Raw genomic sequence first — 22,480 nt, forward strand, 5'->3', positions numbered from 1 at the left:
TTTTCACTCAGAAAACTTATTTCTTGCTTTCTTGCTGGGTGGAATCTAAAAATGATTTTCTACAAGGAACAATTAGAAGGAAGAAATGCAAATACAAGAGTATCACAAAAATTTCTGGATTGATTTTTTAATAAAGAAATCCAAAGTAACATGGACATGCTAATGCTCTGTCTAGAAGGGAATAATGACCGTGTTCTGCAGAGACAGAACTTCCTCCAACCTCTGTGAGCAGCAGCATCATTCCATATCTCTGCCCTGTGATCAGTATGTGTCAAAATCCTTCATCGTGACAAATGTGCTGTCCACTTGCATCTGTGGAGAATGTTTTAGCAGCTGAGTGATTATGAATCAAACCCCTGAGCTTATAGCCCTTACTGCCTCCCAATGCATTCACATTTGTCGTCTGACAAGTAAATGTATCTTGACTTTCCTCTGAGATTTTTTTGTACCGTGTTTGATGAAAGACATTTGGCAAATTGGCAGTAGTACCCTGTACGTTGCAATTTGTAGCTAGCATTAGGAGTCCAGGCATGAAATGAGAGGGCAGGCTCCAGGATAAAGGGGGAAAAAAAGAGAACTAACTAGAACATGAATAGTCACTTGAAGAATCAAACACACAATATTCCTTTTGTGAGAAGAGATCATATTCAGGCCATGCTGTCAGATTTTGCTCTGCTTTACAAAGTTGATGGTATTCTGTCCAGTTGGGTGTCCACAGAATATATGTCTTGTAAATTTTTCCTTCTGAGTAGGAAATGTTGCCTTTTATTTTTAACTTGAGATCATAAATTAGGCCTTCATCTCTGTCCTGCTGTCTCATTAGCAAAAAGATAGTTTCTTGGGTTGACCAGTTGTTTGAACTTGCAGTCATCATCTCAATTCTTATGTATCTTCTGGTCGAGCATCACAGCTCTTTGATAATTTTATATAATGTATATACCCTAATCATAGGTATTGACTTGGATAAACACCTTTTAAAATAGCTTCTTGAGCTTTCTAATGGCACACTGCCCTGAGAATCAAATAAATAATGGGTGAGTTGATTTAACAGGATGGCCTGAAAGCTTGTTTTTCTACTTAAAAATTCAGTAATAAGCAGCTTCCAAATAAAATGTGAGCCCTGAGGAAAACCAACATGTTGAGAGGGTCAAAGGAAAGGGGAGAGTCCCTCTGGCTGTGGAGCTTAAGAATCAAGCTAAGGCTGGGCACAGTAGCTCATGCCTATAATCCCAGCACTTTGGGAGACTGAAGCAGGGGAAAGGCTTGCTTGAGACCAGGAGTTCAAGACCAGCCTGTGCAACATAGTGAGACTACATCTCTACAAAAAAATTTTTTAAAAACAGTGATCAAGCCAACTTTAAAAGTAAATGCCATCCTCTGCTTGTGACTCTCAAATAAGTGTGCAGGTGAACAAAAACTTGAAGATTATAAACAACAAAAATTAGATTATTGGGGGGGAAGAATTAGGCAGGGATAGTTTTCTTTCAAGAATGTTTCTCTAAAAGCATAGTTACATGAACTGCTCCCCCTGTCTTACAAGGTACATGCCAAGTTATGTTATATGAAATTATACTAACATATGACAAACTGTCATTTCAACTCAGTCTTTGTCTTTGATGAAATTAATATTTAATCAAAATTATTTGTATATGATCCCACTTAAAAATATGGCATATCCAGATGGTAATTTAATGTAGTCTTAGGCAATACCCTCCTATACATTTAATTTTTTTCTTTCTGAGTTACACATATTTGGCTTAAGCTGTAATTTTGTAACACTTCATGTTCTTCCATGCTTTCAGTTCTTTTCTTGGGACTGCATGGTTCTTATGGTTTTCATTGCCTAGGCAAGGCATATAGCAACTTTCCCTATAATTTCCATTACGTTAATATCCATCCCATGATACTAATGCTGTCACTTAATCAAATAAAAAACTTGACTTGGCTTTATTAGCTCTCTTATGTATTTCAATGTTCAATTATATATCAGATTATGATAAAATGGCCTAACCAAGGTCTTATGGAAAAAGTTCACTCAGCATTTTATAAGCTTGGTTCTAATTATGGTATTTCCCAAATAAATCAATTCTGTTGTTGTTTATTTAATATTGGGATACTACAGTCTCTTTCTACAACCCATCGCAGATTTCATGCTTCCCTTTTTTTTTTTTGAGACGGAGTCTCGCCCTGTCACCCAGGCTGGACTGCAGTGGCCGGATCTCAGCTCACTGCAAGCTCCGCCTCCTGGGTTCATGCCATTCTCCTGCCTCAGCCTCCCGAGTAGCTGGGACTACAGGCGCCGCCACGTCGCCCGGCTAGTTTTTTGTAGTTTTTAGTAGAGACGGGGTTTCACCGTGTTAGCCAGAATGGTCTCGATCTCCTGACCTCGTGATCCGCCCGTCTCGGCCTCCCAAAGTGCTGGGATTACAGGCTTGAGCCACCGCGCCCGGCCTCATGCTTCCCTTTTAATGATGTCCTTGGTTTGCCAGAGATTATCATAGAAGACAAGATGCCAAATGCTTCATGGTCTTGTGCTTTTACCTTTCAGATGTCAGCTATTGAAAACATGGCAGAAAAGCTAGAGAGCTTCAGTGCCCTGAAACCTGAGGCAAGTGAGCTCCTACAGTCAGTACCCTCTATGTTCAACTTCAGGGCGCCTCCCAGTGCCCTGCCAGAGAACCTTCTGCGGAAGGGAAAGGAGCGCTATACCTGCAGGTAACTGCATAGTTAATCATGGCTGACTTTCCAGAAATCTCCCCTCTGATTTCAAAAGGCCTTGCTGTTTGTTTTGGAAATTATTCCTGATTAGATGATTAATAGCCACCATGATAGATCTCAAGCACTTCAAAGTGTTCTTCACTTAGTGAAATATAAAAATAGTGTTTTTAAAAAATTATTAAATGTGAATTTTAACACAGGCCATTTGGTTGTGATAAATGAGGTTGGAAACAGTCCAAATACTATCTACTTGTCTCACTTTGATATTTATGAATTTTCTTTCACAATTAATTATTTTCATCTAAAGGTATACTACTACTGTCCTCAAGCATATATTCATTAATTGTCATGGCATTAAAGAATAAGGCCATTAATTAAAGACAAATAAGGTCCACAAGTGAATGAAACTAGCTAGTAAATTTTTTGTTACTCATCAGTAGTAAAGCTTATTTTATGTTTCTGGTTTTGTGTGTGACTTTTTTTGCCACATAAATTATGCTTATAATTTCTGAATCTTCTTTAGAAATGTGTAGGTATCTGACTCAGGCATGCAACTTTATCTGCTCTTTGAAAAATATGTCACTTTCTTTCCAGAAAAAAGGCTTTTATGAGTACATACCTTGATGGATGAAGTCTCAGGATTTTGTCTGATCTGATACCACTCTATGTATAGGGAGTTATCACTGTGACTGACGTGTAAAATGAAACATTTGAAATGACGTTGAAACATTTGAAATCTGTTTACATCAACCCAGAATCAGAAACTCTAACCATATTTTTATCCCCTTGTCTGGTTCAATTTTGTGAATGTAAAAATATCGAGTTAATAAGAGAGATGTATAGGAGTAATCAAAACTAAAGTCTATTTTCATAAATTGCTTGCTTATATGCGAATAAATTCAACCAGACCTTAGAATTAAGTCTTTATTTGTAGACTTATTTATATTAATATCTGTGAAATGGCTTTGTTACAAATTTTAAATACCAAAGAAATGTGAGTTCCATGCAAGATTAATTGAACCAGGAATAAGCATCTGGCTGCTGTGCGGCTTGAGTGAAATATAGTCGACTGTGCTGACTTTCTTTTATAAACATCTTTTCATAACAGATACTGTGGCAAGATTTTTCCAAGGTCTGCAAACCTAACACGGCACTTGAGAACCCATACAGGAGAGCAACCTTACAGGTTTGACAATGATATTTGCTAAATATCTTGACAAATATTGTCGTAATTAAAGTGAGTTCATGGACACGATTTCATAGGAGGCTCTTTTATACATGTCTGAATATATGTCTATTCAATTTTGAGTCAAGAAAGAATTGACTAATGGCTAGGATCAAAATTAGAAGAGTTCCGGTTTCTTTAATCAAGGCTTCCTACCTCTCAGTTTAAAAGTTCCAGCACAGTGTCTAGGACAGAATAAGTACTTAAGAAATGCTAGCCATTTTAAATATTATTTTTTATTATCATTGTGTTCTCTTTTCTCAATAATTGATCTTAATTGACAAAAATCATAACATTGCAGCCTTCCTTTTCCAAGCCTCAGATCTCTGCTAGGAGTTAACAACCCATATGTACTTTTTTCCCCCAGCGCAGCTAAGTCATTTTCCATGGGTTACAATAGGAGGTTTAAAGAATAGATTTTAGGCTGGACACAGTGGCTCACGCCTGTAATCCCAACACTTTGGGAGGCAGAGACAGGTGGATCCCTTGAGGTCAGGAGTTTGAGATCAGCCTGGCCAACATGGTGAAACCCTGTCTCTACTAAAAATACAAAAATTAGTTGGGTGTGGTGGCTCACACCTGTAGTCCCAGCTACTTGGGAGACTGAGGCAGGAGAATCCACTGCACCTGGGAGGTGGAGGTTGCAGTAGGCCAAGATTGCACCACTACATTCCAACCTGGGTGACAGAGTAAGACTCTGTCAAAAAGAAAAAGAAAAAAGAATAAAGGAACAGATCTTAAACCTGGGGAAGTCGGGGAAGAAGAAAATGTGAAACTAGAGGTAGGACAGATAAAATACATTATAGAAAAAGGGGTAATTTTATCAATCATTTCGTAAATTACCTCTTAGTTTATTCTGTTATATGCCAAGATTAGTTATATGACACACTGAACACATCTAATTTTAATATTGTTTATGAAAGATTGAAAATAGACTTTTTCCAATTTTAAAATATAAACTACATTGTTTAGTGTTCAATGCCTTGCACACAGTATTAGGTACTCGTAAATATTTCTTCAAAGAATGAATATTATATAACTTAAGTAATATCATAATGTCATTCTCCTTTGAAATTCTTATACATTGCTTGTGTGCAAAATTATTTTTTCCTGAGTGCTAAGTTTTTCTATTAAAACAAAAAAGTAAGTTATTTATCACATTTCAAATATTTTTTTTTAATGGTAAAATAAGAAAATGAGTCATTTGAGGATAATTAAAATCTTAGGAGAAAGCTAGAGGGAGCTAAACTTAAAACATCAGTGTTTTCTCAATTTCCTTGCTTTCCTACCTGTTTTATAAATCACTAATTATAAGTGATATATTTCCAATTTATACATGATAGAATGCACTTGATATAACAGGTCTCAGAGAGATGTAATACTGGGAAGTTTTAGATGATTTCCCCTTTTCAGAAAATTCTATTACCAGAAATTCTGCTTAAGTGGAAGGAAAGGTTTCCACACTCATGTTTTGTTATGGCAAGAATACTGGGAACTGTGTTATCAGGTTCATTTTACTCTTTCTTTGTACATAAATTCAATGGTTTTATTCCACCCAATAATGGTGCTATTATCATACATATATTTTTTTTAAACCACAAACCAGAATTTGGTATAGCTAGAGATTTTACACATTTATTTGTCCAGCGCCTCTGGTTTTATTTATTTATTTATTTATTTTTTCCTTGTGGAAGAATTCCAATGAACAGTGTAGAAAAAATGAGGAGAACAAAATCACAATTAGGACATCACAATAATAATTGCTATAGGCAAGATCAATTGAATGTTAAAATGAGTGTATGTAGTGAACTAGAGTTTATAGTTTAGTTAATGTATCAATGTTGGTTTAATAGTAGTGACAAATGTACGTGAAATATATTAACAGTAGGGGAAAATGGGTACTATGTACTATCTTTGCAACCTTTTAATAAATCTAGAACTCTTCTAAAATGAAAAGTTTATTTAGGCCAAATGTGGTGCCTCATGCCTACAATCCCAGCACTCAGAGAGGCTGGGGCAGGAGGACCACCCAAACCTAGGAGGTGAAGACCAGCCTGGGCAACACAGCGAGACACCATCTTCAAAAAAAGAAAACTTCATTTAAAAAATAAAAAATTAGTGAGTGAAAGTTCAAGGAGAAACAGGATATTTGCATAGCCCCAAAATATCTTCTGCAAAATATTTGTTAATTAGAAAGAGAAAAAGTAGTAACCTTATAGTGGAGAAACCTGGCAGATACTACCTTATCCAAATGATCAGGGTTAACAACGCCAGAAGTTAGACATGTCAGCATCATGTACCCTTGATAGGACACACTGAGAGGGCATATTGTCTCTGTGCTATTTTCCCCCAAAATTTATAACCTCACTCTAATAATGAGAAAATATCAGACCAACCCAAATTGAGGAAAATTCTACCAACCACCTATCGGTATTATTCAGAAGTATCAGGGTAATTAAAGGCAAGGAAAGACTGAGGAACTGTCAGAGACTGTAGAAAACTAAGGAGACATGACAGCTAAATGCAATGTGGGATCTTAGATCAGATTCTGGAACGGAAAAAGAGCATTGGAGAAAATTGGTGATATTAAAATAAAGTCTGTATTTTAGTTAATAGTATTACATCAACGTTAATTTCCTAGTTTTAATGAATGTTAGGTAAGATGTTAATATTGGAGGAACTGAGGTAAAGGGTATATGGGAACCCTTTGTACTATCTTTGCAACTCTTCTGTAAGTCTAAAATTACTTCAAAAAGAAAAAAATTAAATAAAAAAATTAAAAAGATATGTAAATTATATACAGATTATGTCTGCTTCCTGTGGCTGACCTGTGCCTTCTGGAAAGTTCTATTATGTTTTAATACTTTATGTAGTAAAAGTTAAACATGGTCCCCTATATAGAAAATTCTCTCTTCAGATAGATAAATACCAGTAGGCCACAAGCTCCTTGACAGTGGAATCCCCCCCTGCCTTTTTTTTTTTTTAAATAGACAGTAGGTCTCACTCTGTAGCTCAGGCTGGTTCTGAACTCCTGGCTTCAAGCAATTCTCCCACGTCCACCTCCTGATTATTAGCAGGAGGAGGGATTATAGGCAGGTGCCACCATGTCCCGGATAATCCATATCTTATTCATCTCTGTGTCCTTGATGCATCAGCCCCTCTGTTTTACAAATGAAAAAATTCAGATTTACATATGCTAATTGCCTTCTGCAAAGTCTGATACTAATAGAGTCAGGATTAAAACCCAGGCCCAGAGCTCTCACTTCAGCGTTTTTATTTTGCATCATGATATCAAAGGCTCGTCTGACCTCCATGTCTGCATCTGATAACTAGGAAGGCTTAATAGTATACTGCCCATGACTGTGTTATGTGTTCATTTTAAGAATTCCTAAAACTTAAGCTATTATTGGAGTTGTGTAGAAGGAATTGATTTTTTATTTAGCGCATTCTTCTTCTGGCCAAGACTTTAGCAGAGGAGAGATAGAAAGTAACAACTGATCGTTGGTTAGAACATGCTTCTTTAGATTTGAGAAGATGATGCTTACTAGATTTGGAAAAGACCCTTTGTGTGCAAGCAGAAAGTTAGGAGCATGGCAGAAACATAATCTCTCTTCCTCATGATTTGTGTAGAAAGTGTTTTGGGTGAAAAAATTTCTTACAGTGTTTCGTGGGAGTATGTTTACTCTAACAGGGTTTTCTAGGTTATTTTGCTAAGCACAGAATAAATTGTGCTAAATATAGCATGGTTCTCATTGCAGTGGACCTTGGAGGTAAACAGAGTTATTGCAGAGAAGGTCATAACTTTATATGCATTTAAAAAAAAAAAAAACGGGTTAAAATATTACAACTACCATAATGTGGGGTTTCACACATTTTTTATTAATATTGTAAGTGAGGAAAGTTGAAGAACCTTATGATGCCAGAACAGTTTTTTAAGGGGGAAAAATTAAATCAGTACTTGTGTTGGTTTATTGATACTATGCCAAAGTAACTAGTTCAACAGATTATTTTTCCTACTGAACGGACCAGACTTCTGGCATCACATAAGGACAGCCACAGAAGCCCAAGAACTCTAGTGGAATGGGCTGATTTCTGCTTTAGAGCTCTTGAACCACTGACTCTGCATTCAGAAGTGGGAGCAGAAGGGCCCTTCACACATGAAAGGATGAGTTAAGAATTTTCTGTCCTCTAAGATTGAAGTTTTCATTTAAAAGTCATTTGGAGGCTGGACGCAGTGACCCACGACTATAATCCTGACACTTTGGAAGGCTGAGGTGTGTGGATCACTTGAGGTCAGGAGTTGGAGACTAGCCTGGCCAACATGGTGAAACTCTGTCTCTACAAAAATGCAAAAGTTAGCTGAGCATGGTGACACATGCCTGTAATCCCATCTACTCAGGAGGCTGAGGCAGGGGAATCGCTTGAACCCAGGAGGTGGAGGTTGCAGCGAGCCGAGATTGTGCCATTGCACTCCAGTCTGGGTAATGAAGTGAGGCTTCATCTAAAAAACAGCAACAACAAAAAAGTCATTTGGAGAAAGCTAACTTTTTTTTTCAAGTAATATGTCCCCCAAAATCACAGAAACAAATGATGGCAAATAATGGAACCTTTACCTTAAAATGACAGAGGACAATAACCTCAATTACTAAAACCTTTTTCTTCTTCACTGATGAGAACTAGGGGAAGGGGGCCTTGCATTTTTATGTTTTCATTTTATGACTAAAGGAAAACGTTAAAAATAATTTATGGTATTTTTATCACATGGACGACAGAAACAATTAACCAACCAATAATAAGTGCTTTCATGAAAAACTGACCTAGTTCAGACTGCTAGAGACTCTTTCAGAAAAAGAGAAATGAAAAATAGGGAGTAATAGGAAAGGAGATAAATGGAAGACCTTTGCTTTTTTTTTCACAAAGTGAATTTAGTGGCATTATTTTTTTTATAACAGTTTAAAGATTAATAGAGAAAAGGCTTTATGGTAGATGATTCTTGGGTATCAGACTGAGTTATTTACATTGTCTTAGTTTTAAAAGTCTAGAATGTTCATTGCTACTTTGAAACTGATAATGGAATTTTCTTTAGGATTAGCATCTGAGAAAGTGAATTTCCTGAGAAATTGGTTAATCAGACTGCAATTTTGAATTAAAAAGTGATGTATTACTGTATTTGAAAACTATATGAATGTTTTATGTTTGTTTACCAAAAAAGTAATTGTATTGTCCTAAGCAGAAGACAAAACAATGCTACTGTTCCTCAGTGTGCTTTATTTTATGAGGTTTACTTAAAATATTGGTACTGATTAATGAATTTGGGAGCAATCAAATCACTAATATTTTATGGTTTTTGATAAAGTCATGAAAGTCTTTAAAGTGACCACAGTCTATTGGAATTAAAATCTTAACTGTGTGAATAGTATTCTCCCTGTGCCTTTCCTTTAAAATGTTGTTTTATGAGTGGAGATGATTTTTGAAAGCTGGCTAACTAGTCTTGAGAAATACCTTTTACTGTGCTTGTAAATATTTTCTCTTTGTTTATTTTTCAGATGCAAATACTGTGACAGATCATTTAGCATATCTTCTAACTTGCAAAGGCATGTTCGCAACATCCACAATAAAGAGAAGCCATTTAAGTGTCACTTATGTGATAGGTGTTTTGGTCAACAAACCAATTTAGACAGACACCTAAAGAAACATGAGAATGGGAACATGTCTGGTACGTAATAAATTGTGTTATAAGTCAAATATGACTTCGTTTTCATATTTTAAATAATAATAAGATAATGTGATCTTTCTTCTTTTATTCCACTTTGACACCAAATCAGGTCTTATTGTAAAAATTTCCAGCAAGTTTCTATTGAGATTTTAGAATAATGTGAGCAATGTGACCGTTGATTAATTGATGATTCAGTGGCCTTATTTGTATTATGTTTTTTATCTTCCTGAATTCATGTTAATGGATAATTTTAAGCAAAGAGGACAATGACCTAAACTCGCAGGAGACTTATGAAACGAGATTTCCTTAATAGCAGGGGACTGTCTTTTCACCTATTGGCACAGCATGTGGCCCCTAGGCATGGCAGAGTTTCTAGAGTGGCAGACCCAGAATGTCACCCTCTGAATATTAATCTAGAAAGCATAGCTGCTTTTGTAAAAGGCCTGGAGATCAGAGAACCTCTCTGGATAGTTTTTGTTATGACTCGGAATATGAGACTATTAACATGATCAGAGCAACCCACAGCAAATGATAGTAGTGCTTTGTTTTTGTCACAAATTCTTATATAAAATTAAGATAAAAGTAACTGGCATAAAACTAGACTTTTCTTAACTAGAACCTTGCCAGCACATATTTAGCAGAAGGGATTGTAGGTTTTCCAGTCATTGGCTTCTAATAGTTAGATAATAAGTCATTAAGTAACATTTGCCAACTGGCATACGTGTGCAGAGCCAACCTGTGCAGTCACAATTTGTCTCCAGAGAATAAAGGTTATGCTTTGGGAGTAGAGGAGGAGAGATACAGAGTTCAGGCAAAGAGATTTAAGAACAGAAAAAAGTTGGATTAATACAGACTAGCAATCTTTATTGATGGAATTTTTAAATTATTAATCTTTCTTCCACTGTAAAGGCACATTGTTTATGATCTTGTCTGATTACTACCTAAAAGTATATACTGTTCATCTCCCTCAAAGTCAGCAATTTAATGATCATAGTTTTAAAATATTAGATTTTAGGTACAGAAGTATAATCCAATATGCAGAACTGACCACACTGTCTAACTGTGTGTACCCTTAGAGCAGACAACTATAATTTTCTTATCAAAGTTATTTTAGGAAAAATAGTTAAACGTGTAATATGTCAACGTTAATACTTGTTGACCTAGATTATAACCTCTTTTAGGTGAGGGAATGTTTTAACCTCTTGTTTTTGTCATATGGACTATTGTGATGAACTATTATATTATAGATACTTTGTAGGCAACATAAACAACAGGAAGCTAATGTTGGTGTAAAGCTCAACCACATACAAAGTGTTTATAGTTGATTAAGTTTATGTAAGCCTTACATCAATCCTGTGATACAGGTATTGTGAGTCTCGCATTTCATGGCCAAGGAAGCTGAAGATCATCTTGTAATCAGCAGATCTAATATTGTCCTTTTAATACTATACCAGCCCCTGGACTGGAGTGTTCTGAGTCAACCCACAGCTTTGCCCAGCAAACCAGGATGCAGAATTTTCAGTGTGTCTTTAAACTGTATTTTGTTATATGCTTTAGCACAGCAGCCAAAAAAAAAAAAAAAAAAGCATGTTGACTGCAACCAGGACTTCATATACAGTGTCATATGGCAGAATCTATTTAAGACTTGTTCATAATTTGTCTCACCCTAAATTCTCATTATATGAACACAAATGTTCTCATGTCACAATAGAGGTAAGGAAAAGCTAGTGAGAGAAGCAACTTCTTTGCGAGACTGTACTTCATGATTTCAGTGGTTCAATATGTTCCCAAAGGACTGTCATGGCCATGTGTATTATGGTAAACTGGGGAGACTTTGACCTCCTAAAGTTATTAATATTCATAGGGCATGTTTGAAGAAATAACACTGATCAAATTCATAAGGAGTGAGTTTCCAAATAAGTAGCTAGATAAACAATAATCTTTGTCATAAAAGGCTTTCTGCTCCACGCAGGTACAGCAACATCATCGCCTCATTCTGAACTGGAAAGTACAGGTGCGATTCTGGATGACAAAGAAGATGCTTACTTCACAGAAATTCGAAATTTCATTGGGAACAGCAACCACGGCAGTCAGTCTCCCAGGAATGTGGAGGAGAGGTAAAGCTGTTTTTTACTCTTTAAACTCTGTGACGACTGAAATGAATATGTTTTAAAATATACTTTCTATGCTCACTTTTGTGGCACTACTATTACTTCAGTCACCAAAGACTGGTATATATTTAGTACATATTAAATACCACATGTGCTTCCAAGCATTTTATATGTATTAATTAATTTAATTTCATGATAACCCTGTGAGATAGCCACTGTAATTTTAGCAGTGAAGGAATGGAGACATTGAAGTTTAACCATTGTGTCAGAGGTCACATAAGTAATCAATGGGATTCAACCTTAGCTGTCTGGTTCCAGAGCCCATAATTTTACCAGGATTTACCTAATTGATAGCTGAATAGAATCCGTTATCAAAATTTCAGAAGTAGAAGAAAAGGCCATCACAGGGATTCAGTTGAATCACTGATCAATACTGGTTACTATTATGCGTTATAAATTATATATATATTACAGGTAATATATGATTCTATATATATGTATTATACCTATATACGTATTTGTATATTCTGTATATATGTAATATACATATTATAGTATATATGTATGTATGCATTTATATATGAAATACCCATGGAGTTTCCTCCAAATATATTTTACATAGGCACTTTTTTAGTCTTCTTAAGATTCTATTGCTACTTTATGTCCTCTTAAGTGACTACTCATTTAATTCTGGCCTGTTTATTTCAGTGGGTATGACCATCCTTGTTTTCACCGACCTGATGCACTGGCTCCCTTTTGTCATCATCAACATTAAGCATGAATAGCTCAATTCATTTAAAAAAGCTTTTAATGCTGTTAATGATAATACTTAACAGTTACCCAGCACTTCACATTGCATATGAAGTTAATGAAACACTATTTCACCAAAACTACTGGATTTAATTTTTCTTATCTATAAGCTATAATTAAATATCTGTTGTTGAGAAGTAGACTTTTCTGGACATAACTATATAGTGACCTATTAAATTAGGATGCTGCATTATAAATTTTTAAAAAAACATGACATTAGTTGAAAGTTCCATTATTTTTCGTCATGCAAGTATTATTGGGTTAGTGTCCCCTATTTTTGATGTTATTAAAAGTCAAACTTAATTATTTTATGTAATTTCTTCAAGGCAAGCATAAAATAAACATTTTTTACTAAAATAACAAAAAAAAGACCACTTCTGTTCTTCAACTTGTGTAAAAGTGTGTCTAAGAAAAACAAGAAAAAAGACCCTTCCAGTCTCTCAGAAATCTGATAATCACACCAGTGTGCAGTTGGATGTATCTTTCCCTTTACGCGCCCATTTGTGTGTGTGTTTCTGTCTGTCTGTCTGTCTGTCTGTGAAAGGGAGAGGGGAAGTAGATGATCAGAAGGACAAAGTAGCAAGAACAAGCAAAAAACAGTAACAATCTTACACTTCGATAATGATATTTACTTCATGCATGTAAGAACCGTTGAACAAAACACACCATTTGGGTTCTGAGATGCTTATTCAAATTTTCTAGCCTTTAATTGGCGATTTATGAACCTGTATACCTGCAACATCTGGCTTCAACATGTCTAAACAGCACAGAAGTAAGAAGGTTGAGTCATCTAAGTTTTTCCCCTGAACTCCTGTCAGGCTACTTTTGATGAATAATTTATTCCCTGCAAATTGCCACATTTGAAAACTTAATTAAGAAATAGATTTTCTTAATTATGTTGGCTTTTGTTACTTTTGATTTTCACCCATGTACTCTTTTGTTCTTTTATTTTTTCTTTCATTTTTTTTAAAATAAAAATTTTAATCCACTCATGCAAGCAAGTTGGCAGTGTATTTGGAAACTAATTTATGTCTGTGTATAAATTTTCACCATTCTTTGATAAAAGAGGTTAAGAGATTGTTTATATTAAAAGCTTAATAATGATACGACTTTTTCTGGTCAAATGGATTCTTACTATCTACTTTTGTCACATCCAAGATTGTTTTATTTATTTTTTAATGCTGGGAAATCTGAATATTAAATTATACTCATTTTTGTTATGTGGGAAAGTGATGGGGGTGCATTGTTGATACCTGAGCTTTTTCCACCCTGGTGTGTTCCTGAGAAACAAGGAACTATTTCACATTCAGACTGTAAAAAATAATTTGAAAATAGTACAAATAAGTGAGCTCTCAATTACTTCCAAATTTGGATAGAGTGGCTAAGTGGAATATAACACAAATGTCATCTAGTTGTTTCTTGGCAGCTACTTTAACATTGTCTTTGGACTTTTAGATTCACTTTAGGCATATGTATTGAAGCTACTGCCCATGAGTGATATGAGTTTTCCAGGAATCTATTATTTTAAATGGCGGGTACTTATATGGTAATTAGGTAAATTGTGCTGAGAATGTATCTGTGTGCCTTTTTATATGATATATATAGAAATATCAATTATCAAGCAAAGTCTGATAAGAAATAGGAGACCAAGATTGTTTCTTAGGTTCTGCCAGAGGCTTCATTTATAATCTGAACAATCATACAATTATTTTTTTCTTTATCTTCCCATTTGTGAGGTCACATTATTTTTTCATGGTTGACATAGAACGTAAACAATAAAAAATTTCCTGTGTAAGTGTTGAAAATCTAAACTGTTGTTGGGAAGACATAATAAAGAAACAAATTACGATTTTAAAAGTGAAACCAACAATTGGACTTTTTTTTAATGCTTTTGAAAGAATGAATGGCAGTCATTTTAAAGATGAAAAGGCTTTGGTGACCAGTCAAAATTCAGACTTACTGGATGATGAAGAAGTTGAAGATGAGGTGTTGTTAGATGAGGAGGATGAAGACAATGATATTACTGGAAAAACAGGAAAGGAACCAGTGACAAGTAATTTACATGAAGGAAACCCTGAGGATGACTATGAAGAAACCAGTGCTCTGGAGATGAGTTGCAAGACGTCCCCAGTGAGGTGAGTACCTTGGGTGACTTTAGAAACTAAGTTATAGTAGATCCACATATGGTTGCAATTCCTCCTGTGATAAGCAATTTGTGAGGTATAAATAACAAAAATTAAATTTGAATTAGTAAGGGATACTCAGTGGATTGGATATAAATAGACGAAAATAAGGTAGCCATCAACATAATCCACAAGCGTATAAATACATCAGGTTTTGTGCAACTCTGATTAACCTGAGGTGGGAAAGATAAAATGAAAACTACATAAGTACACAATCATTTATTGTTAGATTCTACCTATAAAACTCAAAGAAAAATAGAGATTTTGACATATTTAATTTATGCAATAATCTGGTATGATCATCAGTTAAGTATAATTGAGATAAATTTCACTTCATTAGATATATATGTGATCTATATAGATGATAACTTTTTAAATGAAAAGAAATAACCAAACAGTTAAATTGATGGCACTGTTATATTTTCATGATGGATATTGACTAAATATTGCCATAACTAGCTTTACTTTACATGGAAATTATGAATATATGAATTCTGTCTCTGCACATTACTGACAAATGTGTCACTGACTTTAACTCTTTATCTCAAATATATGCTTGGTTTTAGTTACTAAAAATCTTAACAGAAATATATTTTTAAGGCATGATGTTTGTAAATACTTATAAAAACCCAATAATTGATGCATGCTACTTAACCCTGCAGATACATCATATGAAGTTTGTCAGTTGTACAGATAGATTCAAATGAAAGTGATTTGATTAGATAACAAACTGAAAAAAAAAATTTCTGTGTTTTTCATTGGTTCATTTTAGGTATAAAGAGGAAGAATATAAAAGTGGACTTTCTGCTCTAGATCATATAAGGCACTTCACAGATAGCCTCAAAATGAGGAAAATGGAAGATAATCAATATTCTGAAGCTGAGCTGTCTTCTTTTAGTACTTCCCATGTGCCAGAGGAACTGAAGCAGCCGTTACACAGAAAGTCTAAATCGCAGGTATGGATTTTCCCATAGTACAGCATCATGGTTACATTATGCATGAAACGTACATTTCCTTTGATTACCAATAAGCAAATATTCTATCATTGAAATATTTTAGAATCCAAACAGAGTCAGATACTTTTCTAAAAATGTTCATATCTTTACTGTGTTTATGACCAAATCCAAAATAGTTAAGCAAGAAAGCAATTAATTTAGCTGCATTCTGCATAGAAATTATATGACAAACCCCATCCTACACTCATCTTTCCTTGACTTTGTAATTCTCTTACTTCTGTACAGTTAGTTCATCATGTTTGTTTGCAAATGTTTATGTGTTACCTCAGAGTCATTTTCCATGTCTATACTTTTGTCAATGTAATTATATATTAAGATTTTTCTGAAAAGTGAATTCTATTTTTTGTCCCCTTCTGTCTAGTAAATTGTTAGGTGTAGTTAATTAGTAAGTCATCTCATATTGTAATTTAATAGTAAAATGAGGATCAGAAATGAAGTGAGTTGCCAAAGGTCTACACCAATTTATTGGCAGATTTGGAAATAAAACCGGTCAATTTTAAATTCAACGAATGAATGAGTGAATGAATGGTACTCAAATTTATTGGGCTGTACAGCATTGTATCAGCACTATGATAACTAAAAATAAATCCATTAAAGGGTCCATAAATAGCAATTAAAAGAGCCTCAGTGTTTTTGTTACAAAATAAAGGAAGTCAGTACTTTTTGTTGGACATCCATAGTCAACCAGGTTGTTCATTCAGGTCAGTTAAACTTAAAGAAACTTCCTATTGCCATATTTATTGGGCACTGTGGTCTAATTGCCTGATCCATTAGTTCATTTTGTAGGTGGCCTGAACTGCAATGTGACCATCTTAGTTTGTTCATTTGGAAATGATTTTCTATTTGGGTAAGATGTCTGGGTTGGTCTTAACAGCAAATGTAGTAATATCCTAAGGAAGGTGGGAAAAACATTGTGTCAGTGGGATAATACAAATCATTAAATAATACTCAATTTAGTAAAAAGTTCTGAGATATTATGTATGGTAATAGGCAAAATAAATGTTCTTTCTCAATTGAAGTCAAAGCAGCCAGCATCTACAGAGGCTCCTGGAGCCTACCTCCATGAACTTGAGAACATCACTTAAAGACTATAGGTACCATTTTTTCATTGTAAAAGGGGTAAGTGGATTTGTATTCAATGGGGATAAAAATGAAGTTTTCACTTTTTAACAGTAAAGGTAAACTAGCTAGAGTAGACATTTCATTTTTACTTAGAGACATCCATAAGCAATGGCTAGTGTTTTTTTTAACCCTTGATTCCCCTTTCTTCCATCCTTGTTGATTAGAGATAGCCGGAGTATTCAGGTTTTTGGTCTTTTGTTACTTGTTTCTTTATTTGTTTTTGAGACAGGGTCTCACTCAGCTGCTAAGACTGGAGTGCAGTGATGCAATCACAGCTCACTGTAGCCTCGACTTGCTGGGCTCAAGTGATCCTCCCACCTCAGGCATCTGGATAACCGGGACTATAGACACTCACCACCATGCCAGGCTAATTTTTCAATTTTGTGTAGAGATGAGGTTTCACTATGTTGCCCAGGCTGGTCTCAAATTCCTGAGCTCAAGCAGTCCTCCCACCTCAGCCTCCCAAATTACTAGGATTTGTATAGGTGTGACCCATTGCACCTGGACATGGTTTTTTCTTTTTAAATTTATTTTAATTGGTTCACCAAAAATGCTTCTCATTTATTATAAGATATAATACCTAAAAACTCCAGAAATGGCCAGAAGTGATAGAAGGCAAAAGGGCCTGAAAATCTAGAGATAAGGGATGTAATTATAATACATTTTAGTACCAGCATTTTGACATAAATCCCCTGCCCAGCTGGACTGTTACCATTATAAGGAATATGAGCATTTTGCAATCCTAAGTCATATTTTTCTTGTTACTTGATCACATTATACAGATAAGTTTGAAAATGGTCAGGCCTTTTTGCAAATTCACTTTATTTCTTAATACCATTCATTCATTCATTTATTAACTACCAGCTATATGCTGGGCACTGATCCTTATATATGAAAATGTTTATTTCCTTTGATTACCAAAAGGCAGATATGCTGTTTTGCCATTTTCTAGAATCTAAAGGCTCAGATGCTTTACTCAAAGCATTCATATATTTATTCTGTAATTTTTATAGTGACTGAATTGAAAATAGTTGGCCAGTACAATAGTAGCTGCATTTTGCATGTGCTCTTCCTCAAGAAACTCTGTCATGTAAAAATTAATTTCATGAATAGGTACTATTTATGTATTACCTCAGTCAGGCACACTGAGCTAAACACTTTATGTAAGTTAGTGCGTGTGATTCCTCCACAACTCTTGGAGGCCAGTACTGTTATTACTATCATCTGTTTTATAGGAGGAAAGTAAAGCTTAAAATATTAAGAAACTTGCTCAAGGTCACACAGCTAGGTGAGTAGAGGCAGGTTGAAAGCCAGGATTAAAACTTAAAATTCCAAAATTTTCTCTGTACTCCCTTTTATCTTCCCAAATATCAGAATTTAACTCTTTCAGAATATTCTTTATCTTTTTTTCTAAAAGTAGGTACATAATCAGAATAGGTAATTTAGGTTCAATGCTCACTTAACCCATACTTCAACTCTGCCAAAGATAAGTACTCTATATTATTTATTCTTAATTCCTTAGGATCTAACACAGAGTCTGGCATAGAGTAGATGCTTAAGAAATATTTGTTAAATGGATCATGAGATATCGTAGAGGTCCAAAAGGTAAACTGCATACATAAAAGTCAAACGTATACATTTAGAGCGATGACCCAGCAAATCAAAATCAGCCTGCAAGGGCAGATTTTCTAACTGAATGCAGTGATTATGGAAGAAACCACAGACTGGCCACATGTCTCAGCATGACTCCTAGAGATGAAATTCTGCCTAACAACAGAGGCATTTTGTCTTTGTTTACAGACAGTGGAATGTCTTTGGCAGGACTTTAATGATTCCACTTCAGCAGCATTTTGACAAGCAAGTTTAGCAATGGATGAGACCAACAATAGCGAATCAACAGTGAAAAGTTCACTCACAAGTCAAGACCAAACATTCCATTTGAATATTTTGCTTGGCAGCAAATGGGGGATTCTCTGAACAGTTATTTAAAATTTGACATGATAATAGGGAAGAAAGAGCACTTCCTCACAGAGCACTTCCATGCAGCTTCTGCTCAGCAGACATTGGAAAACAAGTTGATTAGAACATTGTTGGGTCGCGTGTTTGGTTGTATTTTTTTTGGTAGAGCTGATTTGATCCACCTCAACTTGTGGGTGTCAGTACTGAGTACGTCAAGCAAGGAAGGAAACTGGAGAAAAGACACTTAAAAGTTGGGCAGAAATACATTTTAGTTATGCTTCTCCCAGTATGTATCTAATTGAGTGACTTTGGGCAAGTCACTCAAGCACCTTCAGTGCTTTCGGTTATAAAGTGTAGGAGTCAGGCTGTATCCTCTACTAGGCCACAGCTCTGTCAAGGTAGGTCTATGGATAGAGACTTATTAATATTTGTGGTTTCAGTCATAAGCACACAATCATATTTTTGGTGAATTGAACATATGTAGTGGATGGATGACTGTATTTGCAGTTGAACAGGAGACCGATTCATCTTTCTCAAAGGAGGCACTATTTGCATTTTAGGTAGGATAGTTCTTTTTGGTTCTGTAAAGTGTGTCACTTTTGGGTTCTCCTAGGCACTAAAGGCCAGCAGTAATCCCATGTGATTTCTACGAAAAAATATGCCTCCTTTGCCAAACACACCCATGAAAGATGCCCCTACTCAGGGTCCCATCTCTTTCCGTTTTACCAACAATATTCTTTGAACTAAAAGTGATGTTTTTCAAATGCCATTTACTAAGTCTTTCTCCTTTTTACCCCAGGCATATGCTATGATGCTGTCATTGTCTGACAAGGAGTCCCTCCATTCTACATCCCACAGTTCTTCCAACGTGTGGCACAGTATGGCCAGGGCTGCAGCGGAATCCAATGCTATCCAGTCCATAAGCCACGTATGACGTTATCAAGGTTGACCAGGGTGGGACCAAGTCCAACAGTAGCATGGCTCTTCCATATAGGACTATTTACAAGACTGCTGAGCAGAATGCCTTATAAACCTGCAGGGTCACTCATCTAAAGTCTAGTGACCTTAAACTGAATGATTTAAAAAAGAAAAGAAAGAAAAAAGAAACTATTTATTCTCGATATTTTGTTTTGCACAGCAAAGGCAGCTGCTGACTTCTGGAAGATCAATCAATGCGACTTAAAGTGATTCAGTGAAAACAAAAAACTTGCTGGGCTGAAGGCATCTCCCATACCTTAGGGTATGGGTGGGTGAGAAGGGCAATTGAGATGGCAGCATTGATACGAATGAACACTCCATAGAAACTGAATTCTCTTTTGTACAAGATCACCTGACATGATTGGGAACAGTTGCTTTTAATTACAGATTTAATTTTTTTCTTCATTAACGTTTTATGTAATTTAACCCTTTGAAGACAGAAGTAGTTGGATGAAATGCACAGTCAATTATTATAGAAACTGATAACAGGGAGTACTTGTTCCCCCTTTTGCCTTCTTAAGTACATTGGTTAAAACTAGGGAAAAAGGGTATGTGTATATTGTAAACTATGGGTGTTCACACTCAAAGAGGTTAAGTCAGTGAAGTAACCTATTCATCACCAGTATCGCTGTACCACTAATAAATTGTTTGCCAAATCCTTGTAATAACATCTTAATTTTAGACAATCATGTCACTGTTTTTTTAATGTTTATTTTTGTGTGTGTGTTGCGTGTATCATGTATTTATTTGTTGGCAAACTATTGTTTGTTGATTAAAATAGCACTGTTCCAGTCAGCCACTACTTTATGACGTCTGAGGCACACCCCTTTCTGAATTTCAAGGACCAAGGTGTATGAGACCTGTGTATGAGAGTGCCAAATGGTGTTTGGCTTTTCTTAACATTCCTTTTTTGTTTGTTTGTTTTGTTTTCCTTCTTAATGAACTAAATACGAATAGATGCAACTTAGTTTTTGTAATACTGAAATTGATTCAATTGTATAAACGATTATAATTTCTTTCATGGAAGCATGATTCTTCTGATTAAAAACTGTACTCCATATTTTATGCTGGTTGTCTGCAAGCTTGTGCGATGTTATGTTCATGTTAATCCTATTTGTAAAATGAAGTGTTCCCAACCTTATGTTAAAAGAGAGAAGTAAATAACAGACTGTATTCAGTTATTTTGCCCTTTATTGAGGAACCAGATTTGTTTTCTTTTTGTTTGTAATCTCATTTTGAAATAATCGGCAAGTTGAGGTACTTTCTTCAAATGCTTTGTACAATATAAACTGTTATGCCTTTCAGTGCATTACTATGGGAGGAGCAACTAAAAAATAAAGACTTACAAAAAGGAGTATTTTTCCCCTCTGTGTGGTATTTTTCCTTCATGCAATTTTACTTTCCCTTTGGGATCCAATGATTTAAAGATATGATGGCTGGGATCTTGATGCCCTACAGATATGCGGAATGTAGAGCATGTTTGTTTTGTTTTGAGATAGCATAAGTGATAGTTCTTGGGCAACAGTGAGTCTCGCTCATTGCTCTGAACTTTCCCCATGTGGTGCAGTCAGGGCTCAAGTGCACCACAACCCAGTCCTGGTATCACTTCATGTTCACAGCATCCACTTAAATTAGGACAAAGAGCGACTTACAGGTTTTCTACAGATGGTATGCCAAAAGGAACTCAGTTTCTTATTTTTGTTTTTCATTATGCAAGTAGTATTAACTGATTCACAAAGGGGGCAAGGGGGAACCTTTGACATTTCTATGCTGCTTTTAGGTTTTTGTCCACATGCAAAATATCCTTTTTTCATTGTTATAACAGAGTATAAACATGATTTGCTTTTTCTTTCTTTGCTTGTGTCAAAAAAAAAAAAATTACACTGCATAGTGCTACAAATTCTTCAAAATAATAATGTAGCAGTTTCCCAATATTCCGTCATTTGATCTACTATAATTTCCTCCACCACTTTAATTTTGTTGAAGATTTTTCTGCTATTTGCTAGTCAGCAATTATATTTTAATTTTCAAGCATATAATTGTTTCTGTGTGTTCATATATGTATATACAGAGTTGGAACGTGAGTGGTAGTACTTCCATAAGATAAATTATCTGCTGGGGGAGCAATTATTTATTTTTTTGCTCTTTAAGCATAATACCAAATTGTTTTAGAGTAGACTTATTCCAATTTTGGCTGATAGTAGAGATTTAACAAGGCCTGAATAAATTAGTATGGCATGTAGAAATAGATCCAGACCAATTTTTTTCATTTATTTGTTTATTCATTCTTAACCACAATATCAGATACATAGAGAATCTCCTTGCATCCTTTCTAAATGTGGGTAGAATAAGAATTAAATATATAGGGTATGTTTATTGCTTTTTTTATAGAAAGTATGCACAGGAAGTCTTCAGAAAATATATTTCAGCTATAAATCCATTAACTAAGGCAAATAAGAATTTAGTATTTATGACATAATAATGGCATATGTGAGAAAAGAGAAATCTGGAATATGCAGGGCCTTTTTCATTGTTTTAAAGAATGTACCAGGCTGGGTGTGGTGGCTCATGCCTGTAATCCCAGCACTGTGGGGAGCTGAGCCAGGAGGATCACTTGAGCCCAGAAGTTCCAGACTAGCCTG

General features: G+C 35.3%; 1 protein-coding gene across 17 annotated transcripts in view; it reads left to right on the plus strand.

The window, feature by feature from the left end:
* Positions 1 to 21,200, plus strand: part of MECOM (MDS1 and EVI1 complex locus) — a 606,399-nt gene extending 585,199 nt beyond the window's left edge. For 8 of the 17 annotated variants that reach the window (XM_023213486.3, XM_023213488.3, XM_031935236.1 and 5 more), the window contains 7 exons: positions 2,549 to 2,715; positions 3,827 to 3,904; positions 9,490 to 9,659; positions 11,632 to 11,776; positions 14,479 to 14,715; positions 15,536 to 15,719; positions 19,660 to 19,947. In XM_023213486.3, coding sequence (XP_023069254.2) covers positions 2,549 to 2,715; positions 3,827 to 3,904; positions 9,490 to 9,659; positions 11,632 to 11,776; positions 14,479 to 14,715; positions 15,536 to 15,719; positions 19,660 to 19,794 — 1,116 coding nt within the window. In that variant the 3' untranslated portion in view covers positions 19,795 to 19,947. Of the gene's footprint in view, positions 1 to 2,548; positions 2,716 to 3,826; positions 3,905 to 9,489; positions 9,660 to 11,631; positions 11,777 to 14,478; positions 14,716 to 15,535; positions 15,720 to 18,136; positions 18,190 to 19,659 lie in introns of all 17 variants that reach the window. The other 9 variants (XM_031935235.1, XM_031935242.1, XM_023213493.2 and 6 more) reach the window with 3 other exon arrangements.
* Positions 21,201 to 22,480: the final 1,280 nt, after the last annotated feature.

Source organism: Piliocolobus tephrosceles, chromosome 2, assembly GCF_002776525.5.
Source record: "Piliocolobus tephrosceles isolate RC106 chromosome 2, ASM277652v3, whole genome shotgun sequence".
NCBI classification, from domain to species: domain Eukaryota; kingdom Metazoa; phylum Chordata; class Mammalia; order Primates; family Cercopithecidae; genus Piliocolobus; species Piliocolobus tephrosceles.